General features: G+C 50.0%; 1 protein-coding gene across 2 annotated transcripts in view; it reads right to left on the bottom strand.

Moving 5' to 3' along the window:
- LOC111141555 (ATPase phospholipid transporting 9A (putative)) overlaps positions 1 to 13,735 on the bottom strand; it is a 127,513-nt gene that overhangs the window by 18,682 nt on the left and 95,096 nt on the right. For both annotated transcript variants that reach the window (XM_022494182.1, XM_022494181.1), the window contains exons 15-16: positions 9,351 to 9,512; positions 329 to 421 (exon numbers count right to left, since the gene is read on the bottom strand). In XM_022494182.1, coding sequence (XP_022349890.1) covers positions 329 to 421; positions 9,351 to 9,512 — 255 coding nt within the window. The remainder of the gene's footprint in view (positions 1 to 328; positions 422 to 9,350; positions 9,513 to 13,735) is intronic.

Here is a 13,735-nt window from a genome sequence, read left to right as displayed (position 1 = left end):
CACCCAAAAGCCAGAGAGGAGCTGACTTCCCGCACAGGGTAGCTGGGTGAGCACGGAAGTGGGTCTTGCCCCGCATGAGCCTTCAGATGAGAGCTGGACCCAAGCAAACCCTCTGGAGACCCTGAGCAGAGGAGCCAACGAAGCTATGCCCGGATCCCTGGCCCACAGAAACCATGAGAAACAGAGGCGTGTTGTTTGACGCTAAGTTCGGGGGCCACCTGTTACGTAGGCACAGGTGACAAGCGGAGCCCCATCCCGCTTTGCCATGCGAGGGCAGCCTGCAGACATGCCCCTGCAGCGCGGTTCTCACTCCACGCACCCCGCTTACCTCCTCCTCCAGCCAATCGTTGTACTGCACGATGCCGGCCATGACGACATCTGCTCCTTTCATGTAAAACGTGATCTCTCCGGTGGATTCATCCTAGAGAGGGGGCCCGAGGGAATGAATACCCAAGAGGAACACCCACTTTCTGCGCCTGTGCCCACTTCCCAGGACAGATGGCGCACAAAGTGTACTCAGCGGACGCCAGTGTTTTCTCACTTGGCTAAAGATAAAAAGCCGGAAAGGGGGGGCTCACTTTGGGGCAAAGGCCACAAGAAAACAGAAGAAAACTCAAAGCATTTGGAAACGCATTAAATGATGAAAGCAAGATCAAAAGGATTTAAGGACTTTGTTTTTACTTATTACTATCCCAACAGGAACGGACTCCCACGCTGGAAGCGCATCTTAATTTATAGACAGGACTGCCAGGATCATCAAACTGTGGTCTACCTGGAAACGTGGGGAAGTAAGGTCGTTACCCAGAGTGGGGTTCTCGACCTTGGCATCATTCACATACGGGCTGGTGAATTCTTTGCTGCGGGGGCTGACCTGTGCACTGCAGGCCCTTTTGAGGCGTCCCCGGGCTGTCCCCACCAGATGCCAGCAGCACCCCCACGGGGACAACCCAATGTCTCCAGACATAAATAAACACCCCCTGGGGAGCAAACTGCCTTCCCTGAGAACTGCCGACCCTGGTACTTCCAGACCCTTATGTCTACCCGAGGACCTAGCTAGGGATCAGATTACCCAGGTTCTCGTTCACACTGACCAGATTTTCTGGGGAGTAGGTAACACCATGGCCCCAGCGTCGAACGCTTAGACCTGACACCAGCTTTCAGCTGTGTGCACTTGGACATGCTTCTTCTTTTCTCTAAACCTCAGTTTTCTCATCTGTAAAATAGGAATACTAACAACTCTTACCACACAGGCTGTTGTGGCTTAAATGATGTCACTTACACAGAGCGCACAGCCAAGGGCCGGACAGAGAGACAGCGTCCGCTCAATGTCCTCAGTCCTGCTCGGGGGAGGTAACATGACACACCCCTCGAGCGTGCCATGTGTGGAGACCAAGGCTTATTAGCCCAGTGGTTCTCAGCGGAGGAGATCTTGCATTTACCAATATCTGGTGATCTTTTTGGTTGTCACAACTCGGGGTTGCGGATGCTACCGGCATCCAGTGGGTAGAGGTCCAGGATGCTGGGAAGCATCTCACAGGGCACAGGGCAGCCCCAGCCAGGAATCATCAGGTCCCAGCATCAAGAGCACCGAGGCTGAGAAATCCTGGCTTTGGAGAACAGCAGTAAAATCCCCGGTTCTTATTCCTTGACATTCCTTCCTTGGCAACCCCCATCGCAGGGAGCCTGAAGGCAGGGGAGACGGGCAAGGGAGCAGAGCATGGCCCTTCCCACCTCCTGCCTAAATCCCGTCACCCCGGGAAGCCCAGAATGCGTGCCTGTGAACTCTTTACTACACGTGAAATAAATACCCAAAGCCAAATTCTCAGTGTAAGTTTCCTCCTTCAAGACAGCTCTCTGATGCCCTGGGATCACCGACAGTCTTCGAGAACTACGCGCTTACTCCAGAAAGCACCTGCCTCTCCAAAGCGGAAACTCTGCGTGGTGCACATTCCACGGATCGCACCTGTGTATGCCTGTGACTCGGGCCAAAGAGAACGGCATGAAAGCATCCCAGGGCTCTTCTCCCTTCTCCCTTTACCCAAATGGTGCTTAACAACACAGGGATAGGAAATAGCTCCCGCCCCCCCACCACCCCTAGCTTCCTCTCCTGCCGAGGGTGCTCGGGAGAGCTCGGCCAGCTCGTCCAACATAAACACGTATCCACTGTCTCCTCCCGTTATACTCATTTCCTCCCACCCGGTTCATCACAAGGTTACTTCGCTCTCATACGATGGCAAGACTACGCCGTAAATTCACAGGGAGCTGCTGGTCGCACGGCATTGTTTTGGGGCCTCATCTTTTTCCACTGTGGTCTGATTCTGGCCCCTGTTCAAAGGCCTCTTTTATGCAAACAATGACAGGGGTATGATCTACAGCAATGATCGGCCTCCATCACTGCACGTGGGATGGCGGGGGGGGGGGGCGTGCAGTGGAACATCTGTACACAACAAAAACAAAGCAGGCAACGCAGCCTTCCTTCAGCGAGATGAGCACACCGGCCCCAAAGACGGAGATTCACGCCAAGACAAGACTTTGCTTTGTGAGTGCAGGAAGTACCTGCCAAGCACGGGCCCTGAGCTCACAGGTATTTTTGGTGGGGGGCGATGAACCCGCCGAGAGCATGTTCCTAACGGTCCACAGGCACGAAACCGAGACGTACGGCTGAGCTGATGCTTCCTCCCGGCCGGTAACTGGGCTGGTGTCTTTAAATCACAGGAGGCTATCTGGGTGCATCAGACGGGAGCTGCGGGCCCCACACAACGACCATGCAGAGGGGACCATTCTTTGTCAGGAGGCTGTCCTGGCCTCCACCCACGAGGTGACATCAGTGGCACCATCCTGAGTCGTGACAACCCAAAGAATCTCCCAACCGTTTTTTTGCATGTCCCCTGGAGGCAAAATGGCCCCAGGACGAGAACCCCTTCGTTGGAGGAGTGGGAGAGATCTCTACAGGGTACAGAACCTGCCCACACGCCTGGAGGCTGGTTGTCACCGGCAGAACCACAGACAGAGAGGGAGGCAGGTCAGCAAACAAGAAAACTTAGCAATAATATGCATTTCATTAAAGACGGATGCTCACGGACTTTTAGTAGTGAGAAATGAGAAACGTTAAGCTTCCAAGGAAAGGAATATTCAATCAACCATATTTTTGTTCCACCAAGCACCACGTACACATTAAAATCATAAAAATCACCTTTCACTGATACCAGAAAATGTTCACCATATATACACTGTTCAATGCGGGGAGAATTTAGAAAGCCTTATGTGACATTCGATCCCAATTTCATAAAAATCTGTGTGGATGTTTACACTCCTATACACATAGGAAAAAAAAACTGAGAGAAAAATCTCTGGAAAGGGAAGAGGGTCTCATCTTTTGGTGGTGAAAATAAAGATGATTAGAGCCTTGAGCTCTTTCTTCACATATGTATTTGTTCTGAATGCCTTAACTAAAGGATGGGTTGGTTTGTTTTTTGTAACCTTGGGAGGGTGGGGTGCGGTTTGGAAAGTAAGGATTTGTCCATCCAAATCCCCTACCGTTCCTGCTGTGAGAACACAGGGCCACAGCTCATAAACCAGGACGTGTATCTGGGAAGGAGAGCCCTTCAGAGCGAAAGGAAGGGTGGGGGATGTTGCTCACTTATCTTAGAATGGCTGATATTGGGTATCTGGGGATGAGTCAGCCCTCAAATGACTTCAGCAGAGCCCAGGGCCCTAGAACTTGAAAACATAAAAGCTGGAACAAAAGTAAATCCGTGGGAGATAATGACTCTGATTCACCAGGAAACACCCACCCACCAGATCTATGCTGCTGCTTCCAGGCCACGGATGTTCTTGATATCAGATGTGTGTTCAAGATACAGTTTAGAAGCCACGGGTCAGGCCAGGTATAGGCTCGTGGGGGAAGCAGCAGCAGCGTGGGACAAAGAGCTCCCTTCCCACCCAAAAGTTGCCAAGGAGAGGTGTCCTGTTGAGTCTCAAAGTACCTACTGGCATCGGGGACATAAAAACCCCTTGAAGTGTGTCAATTTCCAAGCACATTTGTGCTGCGTCATGGGGTCATCAAAATGCAGCTCATGAAGCTGTTTCTTCTACACGGAGAGGGGAGGCGACTTCTTCAAGGGCTTCCAGTGACCCCCACCCCCATGGTATCCACGCCCCGGGAGACCTGTTCCCACTGAGCGGGGGGAGGGGGCACAGACCTGGTGACCTGCTTCTAGTTAGCAACACGGGAACTGAACTGATGGACGGCCAGTTCTGAGGTCACGTGACAAAGACTGTGCCTTCACCTGCTCACACGCTCCCTCGTCCCCTCCGACGAAGCCCGCTGACCCGTGAGCTGCCCTCCAGAGAAGCCCACGGAGCCGTGAACGAGGGGGACCTCCCGCCAAAACAGTGAAGACCTGACGCCCTCAGTCCAGCAAGCGCAAGGGGCCGAGTCCTGCCAACAACACGGATTTTATCTGGAAGCGGATCCTGCCCCAGCTAAACACTGCGTGACCCACACACGGGCCACAGGACCCAGTGAAGCTGCACCCAGATTCTTGGCCCAGAAACCCGGTGAGATACCATCTTCTGTTGTTTGAAGCCGCTAAGTGTGGGGTGATCGGCTATGCAGCAACACGTGACACACTACACCCCAACGTCACTACGGGGGCTCTAGGAGCTTTTCGACGCCCCTCGCACTGCACCAGAACTCCCAGGTCCTCGTGGTTAAAGAATATGGACTTGGCAGCCACATGACCGGGGGCCAGTCCCAGCTCCACATTCTCCAGCGAGGCGAACCTGCGGAGACAGCTTGGCCACCCTACACCTCAGTATTCTCCTCTGTCAAATGCCAATCAGAATGGTGCTACCTTGTTGGCTTAGGGGAAGAATTAACGAGACTATGCAAATCACTTAGAACAGCATCTGGCATGCCATAAGCATCTTTAAATATAACCCAGCACTACATTATTTCTGTTCCTACAGCAACTCCTAGTACCTCTGCTACTAAGTACCCTGATCACCAACTACTCATACTACTAATACAGATTTATTATAATGGAATCTACAGCTCTTTGATTTTTTAATGCATAAAACGCTTCAGTAGATCAAGGCAGAGGGGAGCCTCATTTTTTTTTAAATTCCTTTTATTTTTAAAATTTTATTTAAATTCAATGCCTTGTTTCTTTTAAAAACAAAATTAAAAAGATGAGTCATATCCCAAAGTTGCCCATGATCTGGGCAGAATTTTCTCCAATCAAGCCAAATGATGTGAAAAACCTTTATAAAGGAACCATCCCAATACCAAAACAGGTCCAGATGGGACAGAATCATCTGCATTTTTAAAGGTCCCTGGGTAATTCTGATGACCAGCCAGGTTTAAGAGTTACTGAACACGGTGGTGTCTGGAACACAGGGTTCCCAGGCTTTCCGGAATGGAGAGTGAGGTTCTCTGAGTAAAAGAACAAATGGTAAAACAAGACAGTGACAACATTTTAAAAGTCTGATGCCATCAAACAGTGGGGAGGATGTGGAGGAACAGTGGCACCAAGATTAGTACAAGCACTTTGGGGAAGTGGTAAAGATGTATATACTGCCGGGCGCCTGGGTGGCTCAGTTGGTTGAGCGACTGCCTTCGGCTCAGGTCATGATCCCAGAGTCCCGGGATCGAGTCCCACATCGGGCTCCCAGCTCCATGGGGAGCCTGCTTCTCCCTCAGACCTCCTCCCCTCTCAGGCTCTCTCTCTCTCTTTCTCAAATGAATAAATAAAATGTTTAAAAAATAAAAAAAGATGTATATATTGCCAACCCAGCAACGCGACCTCTGGACACACTCCCCAGAGAAACATCAGCACCATGTGTAATGGAGATCAGGACAGACACGGACACGCGTGGCTGTGCTGTTTCCAATGGCAAAACAAGTAGCAACTATCTGACGCTTATCAGCAAGAAACCCCAGCAAGCCGAAGGAAGAGAGGTGTAGGTATACAGTGTAACACTCCAAGGTACAGGTATACAGTGTAATACTCCAACATGGCTACAATTAATCACGGAGGGTAAAGAACATAAAGCTCTTTTAAATGTTAAGAACAGGGGCGCCTGGGTGGCTCAGTGGCTTAAAGCCTCTGCCTTCGGCTCAGGTCATGATCCCAGAGTCTTGGGATCGAGTCCCGAATTAGGCTTTCTGCTCAGCAGGGAGCCTGCTTCCTCCTCTCTCTCTGCCTGCTTCTCTGCCTACTTGTGATCTCTGTCAAATAAATAAATAAAATCTTGAAAAAATAAATAAATGTTAAGAACACAAAGGGAGATGATGATGCAATGCCACTTATATGAAGAATAAAAATACGCAAAACCATAACACGCATTATTTATACCCAACCATGTCTGATAACAGTATTTTAAAATTCCTTAAAAATTACGAACCTCCGCAGGAATGGAAGGGAAGCACATCTAGGAAGGACAGATGGGCCTTCCACTGAATACACAATATTTTATTTCTTTAAAAAAAAAATTTAAACTACAATACCTATAAAAACAGGGATTAATCTCAAAATATAAATTTGAGCAAATGAACTCAAACACGAAAATGTACAGCATGATTTCTTTTATGTAAGGAGAAAATCTCAAAAAGTGATCAATCAGTGGTAGAATTTGGGAGAGTGGCTCTATCCCTGTGGGGAGAGGGATGTAGGTGACCAGGAAGGAGCACCAGGGGGTGGCTGGGGTAGCGAAGACTGGGATTCTGATCCTTGCTCTGGATGCCGGTCGCATGGGTGCCCTAACCGTGTAAAACACTTGAGCTGCACACTTAGAACGTCTGCACTGTTCTCTGGGGCTGCTGTATTTCAATAAAAATTTCAAAATATAAAAAAACAAAATTCAAAATAAATGCGACAAAATGATGATATTGAAGGATCACTAAATTTTTTCCCAATAACTTTTGTGATTGTACAAATGAAAACCATTTAAAATACTGAATTACAACAAGGGGGGCCAAGACTACTCAATAGAGAAAGAAGAGTCTCTCCAACAAATGGTGCTGGGACAGCTGCGTACACACCAGCAAAAGAATGAAGTTGAGGGGCGCCTAGGTGGCTCAGTGGTTTAAAGCCTCTGCTTTCGGCTCAGATCATGATCTCAGGGTCCTGGGATTGAGCCCCACATGGGGCTCTCTGCTCAGCAGGGAAGCTGCTTCCCCTTCTCTCTCTGCCTACCTCTCTGCCTACTTGTGATCTCTGTCTGTCAAACAAATAAATAAAATCTTTAAAAAAAAAAAAAAGAATAAAGTTGAACCCCCACCTCACGCGGCATATACAAAATTCATCAAAATATCCAAAATGCATCAATGACTTAAAGAGCTAAAACCACAAAACTCCTAAAAGAAAATAAAGGGGTATGGGGCATCTGGGTGGCTCAGTGGGTTAAGCCTCTGCCTCTGGCTTAGATCATGATCTCAGGGTCCTGGGATCGAGCCCCGCATCAGCCCCCACATCAGCCCCGTATAGGGCTCTCTGCTCAGCAGGGAGCCTGCTTCCCCCTCTCTCTCTACCTACTTGTGATCTTTCTCTCTGCCAAATAAGTAAATAAAATCTTTAAAAAAAAAAAAAAAAAAGGAAAGAAAATAAAGGGGTGAATTTTTTTTCTAAATATAGGGATAAATTTTCTTTCTAAATATAGGGGTACATTTCTCTGTCAAATAAATAAAATCTTAAAAAAAATAAGAAAACACAGGGGTAAATTTTCATGACCTTGGATTTAACAATAAATTCTTGGATATGACACTTAAGGGCAACAAAAGAAAAAACAGATAAACTGGGCTTCGTCAAAATTAGTGACTTCTGTGAATCAAAGGAATTTTATCAAGAAAATGAAAAGACAACCTACAGAGTAAAAGAGAATAGTTACACATCATCTCCCAGATGATATCCAGACTATGTAAGGAACTCTTACAATTGAACAACAGAAAGAAAACCAAATTAAAAGGTGTGCAAAGTCCTTAGATACACATTTCTCCATGGAAGATATAAAACTGGCCAATAAGCACACAAAAAGATACACAACATCATCAGTCATTAAGTCAATACAAATCATAACCACAATGAAATATCACTTCCCAGCCACGACAATGGCTACAATTAAAAAAAAAAAAAAGGAAAATAAGAAGTGTTGGTGAGGATGTGGGGAAATGGGAACCTTCCCACATCAGCTAGGAATGTAAAATGGTGCTGTGTTACAGAAAACCATTTGAAGTTTCCTTATAAAGTTAAATGATGGAATTATCCAGCAAGTAGGTGATGGACCCAGCATGACCCAGCAATTCCACTCCTAGGTCTCAACCCAAAAGGACTGAGAACAGGTATCCAAATCCTTGCAAGCGAGTGCTCACAGCAGCACGACCCACAACAGCCAAAAATGCAACAACCCAATGTCTATCAACAACCAACGGACAAGCGATGACCCAGACACACAAAGGAATGGAGCTCTGGTTCATGCTTCCACATGGATGGATCCAGCACAACATCAGGCTGAATGAAAGAAGTCAGACACCAAAGGTCACGTATCATAGGATTCCAGTCACAGGAAGTATCCAGAATCAGTTAACTTCTTGAGACAAAAAGCAGACGGGTGATTTCAGGGACTAGAATGAAGGACGGATGGGGAGTCACTATATTTAAAGGGCATGAGGGTTCCTTTTGGGGTGATTAAAAATGTTTGGAAACTTGACAGAAAGGGTAGCTGCAGGGCGCCTGGGTGGCTCAGTTAGTTAAGGGTCTGACTCTTGATTTCAGCTCAGGTCATGATCGGGGGGTCGTGAGATCGAGCCCCGCACTGGGCTCCATGCTGGGTGAGGAGTCTGTTTAAAATTCTCTCTCTCCCTCCACTCCACCCTCCCAGGGCACATGAATGCTCTAAAAAAAAAGAGAGAGAGAGAGAAAAGAAAAGAAAAAAAAAAAAACAAGTGGTGGGTGTACAATACTGAATCTACTAAATGCCACTGAATTATACACTTTAAAATGGTTCACTTACGTGAATTTCACCTCAGCAGACAGGTGTTTAAACAAAAGCGTACACAGCGAGGAATGCATTGTATCAAGAATGCCCAGTCCGCGTACGTGAGACCTTTCCTTCTAGAACTAGGTTAACCAGAAGCTGATGCACTATCCGAGGTCTTGTCTACTTCAGCGGACCAAAAACATTCTTTCCGTTCAGGCAATTCTACTCTCTCGTTAGTCTGGACAACAGACATCATCGCCAGAAAAACGGTAAGAAAAGGTTAAGAAAGAACGCTGAGCTACGGGGACCCACACAGGAGACCTGAGTTTTGGAATCACCTCGAGTCCCAAGTCCCGATGGGGGTAACTCACCCTCACGATGACGCCCATCCGCTTGCTTTCGTAGGTGAAAGGGAAGATCTGTAAGATGGTGAAGTTCAGGATCTGGTCGCCAGGGGTCCTCAGCTGCATGGACGACTGGTCTCGGCCCACCAGGGTTAAGCCCACACTTTCGGTCCACTGGACCAGGGCCACCTAAACGGGACACAGGGTCGAAGGTCAGATACACCGCCAAGGGTCCCAGTTCAGAGGTCAAGCAAACGAACACCAAGGCGGGAGGGGTGCCACGATCGGCAAAGCACCAGCTGTCACTGTGTCCCCAGGGAAGGCTGGGTCTGCCGGTGGAGACAGCATCGGTCCCTCTGGGCTGGCAAGCACTGCCACTCGCCCAGCCGCCCTCCACACAGTAAGGCTCACCTTCTCCCCCAGGCCCCAGAGAGGGCTACACGCTCCCAGGAGAGCACACAGGGTCAAGAGTGCCCCCTTCTGGAGGATTCGCACTGAGCCCACAGCAATAGCCGGAAAGGAGGGAGCAGTGCAGGTGGGGGGAGGGAGAGCCCCTCATTCACACTCTGCTGTAAGCTTCTCCAACACCCAAACAGGCAGGTGTCCACAGTGGGTCTCCACCAGGCAGCTCTGCCCCCTAGGGGACCCAGAGCAACGTGTGGGGACAGTTCTGGTCGTCACAACTGGAGAAAGGGGTGTGTGCCCCTCACACGTCCTGGTTCCTACCCCGCAAAGGGCTGCTAAACAGCCCACAACACAGCCCCCAGGCCCCCAGCCCAGAAGGCAGTACTGCCAACGGGGAGATCACTGGTCTACGCAGGTGAGGAAGGTCACTAATTCAGCTGCACAAGGTGATGCTGGCGGGCGGCGGCGTGGCCAGGCCATGTAGGTCCTCGGTTTACCTGGCGCCCAAGCCCGCCTACCACACATGGCACTTCCCAGAGGCAAGGCTTCTATTGCCACCTGGAAGCTTCTAGTAACCTCAGTGAGGCTTGCTTCACTTTGGTCAAAGGCAGGGGGCTTGCGAACTCCAAAACGGGGGCCAAATTGGTCGTGCAAGGGAGTGAAGAGGACTGCCGGGGGTGGGGGGTGGGGGCAACAGGACCCGCATCACATCCACAGGGGTGGTGACCCCCATCACACTGAAGAAGGACACTGCCCCAAGGGAACGCAGCCCAGGAAGAGCCAGAGCTTCCAGCTTCTCAAGAAAAACCAGAGATCTGGACCTGTCCCTGAGATTTCCTTTTAGATGCAATTAATGCACCTGTTTTAAAAGCTGGGGAAGAAAATAAAACCCCGTCCACAGATGAATCTGGCTGAGTGTCCAGGAAGAGAAGGAAGTAATAGCAGAAAAGGAACGCAATGGTGGGGACAGAGAGGGGAGATGGGGAGGGATGGGACAGCAGCGCATGCAACCCCGCTGGCCCTTCCTGCCATTGCCCGGGAAGGAGACACAAGTAAGCGTGACAAGCCCACGGTGCACCCAAGGGGCAGGGTCCACACCCAGGGTCAGCCGGCCCCTCACCAGCCCGCTGAGCTGAGAAGGACCGACTCCACCTGACGGGCGCAGAAACAGACTCAGAGGCAAGCGTGGCGGCCTGCTCCCGGCCAGCAACGGTGATGGTTGCTGCTGTCACAGGATCGCCTCCTGGGTCTAAGTGACCCAAGTAAAAAAGCCCAAAGGAAACACATCCTCCCAGCTCCCAGCTCCCCCCATGCTGCAGGCAGAGCACAGGGGCTCGCGCATCAGCATACCCTCAGGGGGTGCCTGGCCATAGTCAGGAGTCCAACCCCCATGTCCCCCGCCCTGCCACTGAGTGGCAAGTTCACAGGGTGTGCGGCAGGCCGAATAATGGCCCCAAAGAGGCCCACATCCCAATCCCCAGCCGTGGGAGTCTGTTACCTTACAGGGCAAAACGGGCTTGGCGGGGAAGACAAACACAAGGGACGGGGCCCTGGGAGACCATTCCGGATTGTCATAATCACAGGAGTCCTCAAGCGGCAGAACGCTCCCAGCTGTGGCCAGGGAGAAAACTGCGGGCAGAGGGAGGCTCCGGACGATGAGAGGGTGTTGGTTTTGAAGACGGGGGAAGGAACATAAACCAAGCAATGCGGACAGCATCTAGGAGCTGGGAAAGGATAGGCCACAGAGGCACCCTGGGGCATCCAGGAGCAACACAGGATGCCCTGCCGACACCCTGATCACAGGTGGGTGAGCCCCGGCTCCAACCTCTCACCTACACCACTGGAATCCATCGACTGTTTCAAAACATCAGATTCGCAGCAGCTGGCGACGGCAGTGATAGGAAACACATCCAAGAGTCTAGCAATTTTAATGCCAAACAAGCTGCCATGTTATTTTGAGCCAAGTCCAAGAGCATTGGGGGGAGGGGGGGTCTAAAAAAGAAAAGGAACCCCTTTCCCCTTTGTTCCTGGAAGATTTAATCTTTAGGGAAGGAGACAGAGGCAGGTTTTAGGAGAGAGCAGACCTGGGGAGTGACAGAGGGTGACAGAGAAAGGAGCGCATGGGAGGTGTCAGTTCTCAGATGTATTATCTTTAAGACCAGAAGTGGGGACACAGGTGCCCAATATGGTCCTCTGTAACCGTGAGCAATATTCCACAGGGTCCCTGTGGGGGCCAGACGCCGTAAGAGTCACTGTCCTAGGGAACCCACAGATGTCCACACTTCCACTCCATCGGGGTGCTGAGCCCCCCCCTTCCTCCTCCAAGAGACTCTGCACAAGTGGACACCTGCAGCTTCACGGTTCTTTCTGTTTCCACGACCCTGAGGCTCTCCTGGGCTGCTACTGCCTGAAGCAGTGGGGAGATCCAACCCGGGATCCCGCCCAGCTCTGCCACCCACCCCCACTCCCTCCTCTCAGCCAAGTGCGGGGCTCCGAGGGGCTTCTTTTCCGTTTCTGTTCCAGCTCGACACATTCTGCGCACCCATCTTCAGTGGGCTACGCTCGGATACCTAACAAGGTTTCTGTTGTGGACATGGACGGGGTTTACGCTAGCAAGAGGTTTATGCTCTAGAATGGGAAACTCCACCCTGTTTGAATGATGTCGTAAGAAGGCAACCAGGATTCCCATGAATGGAAGGTGCTGTCACACTGACCTCCACCTCCATGGAACAGGCTAATCAAGTAATGACTGTTTTCGGTCTTTTTCGCTATGAGCCTACATCAGCCTTTGGAAACCCATTCATTAACTTGTTTAAGTCAATGACTCTGACTTTCAGTAGCGTCTGTCTTATCTGCTAACAATCCTTCCTTAAAGTCTAAAATGAAGGGACATGGGTATACACAAAATAATCCCATCTGTACGGAAAATGTGTATCCGGCGCCACACATGTGAGCAAGACTTCTGTCTTCTACTTTTTATCCCTCTGTTACCACTGCAGCATTTTTGTCAAGTCCATGCACTTCTTTTATTTTTAACTTTAATTAAGGAAACACATATCCCAACACAAGATATCACAAACACGTAAGGACACACGAGCTGAAAAAGTTTACACCTTTACAGACCAATTTTGTAACAAAGAAAAACTCTTCACGGGAGGCCTTCGACCACGACTGTTAGCGAAAGGGGTTTTTCCAGTCTCGTTTTCAAGCTGCTGTGACTTCACCCCTTAAAAACCTGTTTCATTGTTCTGAAAAGATGTGAAAAGTTGGTGTTGCTGGGTTTCAAGGAAATACAGTAACTCCCCCAGAGCCTGCTCCACAATCGAGAAAGAATGTGGAACTCCAGACCTGGATGGGGCTTCTTAGACGGTAAGACAGTTCTGGCCTTGGCCAGCCCAGCCCCCATGCCAGGGACCTAATGGACCCTACTGGAGGAACAGTTGGGTCTATAAATCTGAAATGACAAGCAGTGACAAATGCTGACAGGTGAATCACACCTGTAGGCAAACACCTTCTAACTGCACTTTGCTTGGCAGCGAACCTCTCAATGGAGTGAAGGAACCAGCCACCATGATTGCTGGCCCCCACCCTGGGTCCAACTTCCTCATCAAAACTCCCCTAGGTTTCCCTGGGGACTGACACCCCTAGGACATGAGCCCCATGGTGGGGGTGGCGTGGAGGGGGTCTCTGATTCTCACCTTCCACTCTCTGGCCCACGTTAACCTAAGTCAGAGTTAATTTGAAGCTTGAAATCCCTGAGGTCCTACTGAGAAGAAACCGGTTGGGAACTGGGGTGCTCCCCAACCCTTCTTGATTGCAGAGGGTACAAACATTTCAGGGGTCAGGAGAGACAACTGCATTTCTTTCCAAAACAAGATGTATAAAATGAGGCTACTTCTTTCTCATCCTGGTGGGTCCGAGCTCCCATTCAAAAGAATCATCCTGGGGCGCTGGGTGGCTCAGTGGGTTAAGCTGCTGCCTTCGGCTCAGGTCATGATCTCAGGGTC

The sequence above is a fragment of the Enhydra lutris genome, unplaced genomic scaffold (assembly GCF_002288905.1).
Source record: "Enhydra lutris kenyoni isolate GAN:26980312 unplaced genomic scaffold, ASM228890v2 scaffoldscaffold6, whole genome shotgun sequence".
Taxonomy (NCBI): Eukaryota; Metazoa; Chordata; class Mammalia; order Carnivora; family Mustelidae; genus Enhydra; species Enhydra lutris.
Note: the sequence above shows the minus strand (reverse complement) of the source record. Positions and strands in the feature narration are given on the sequence as shown.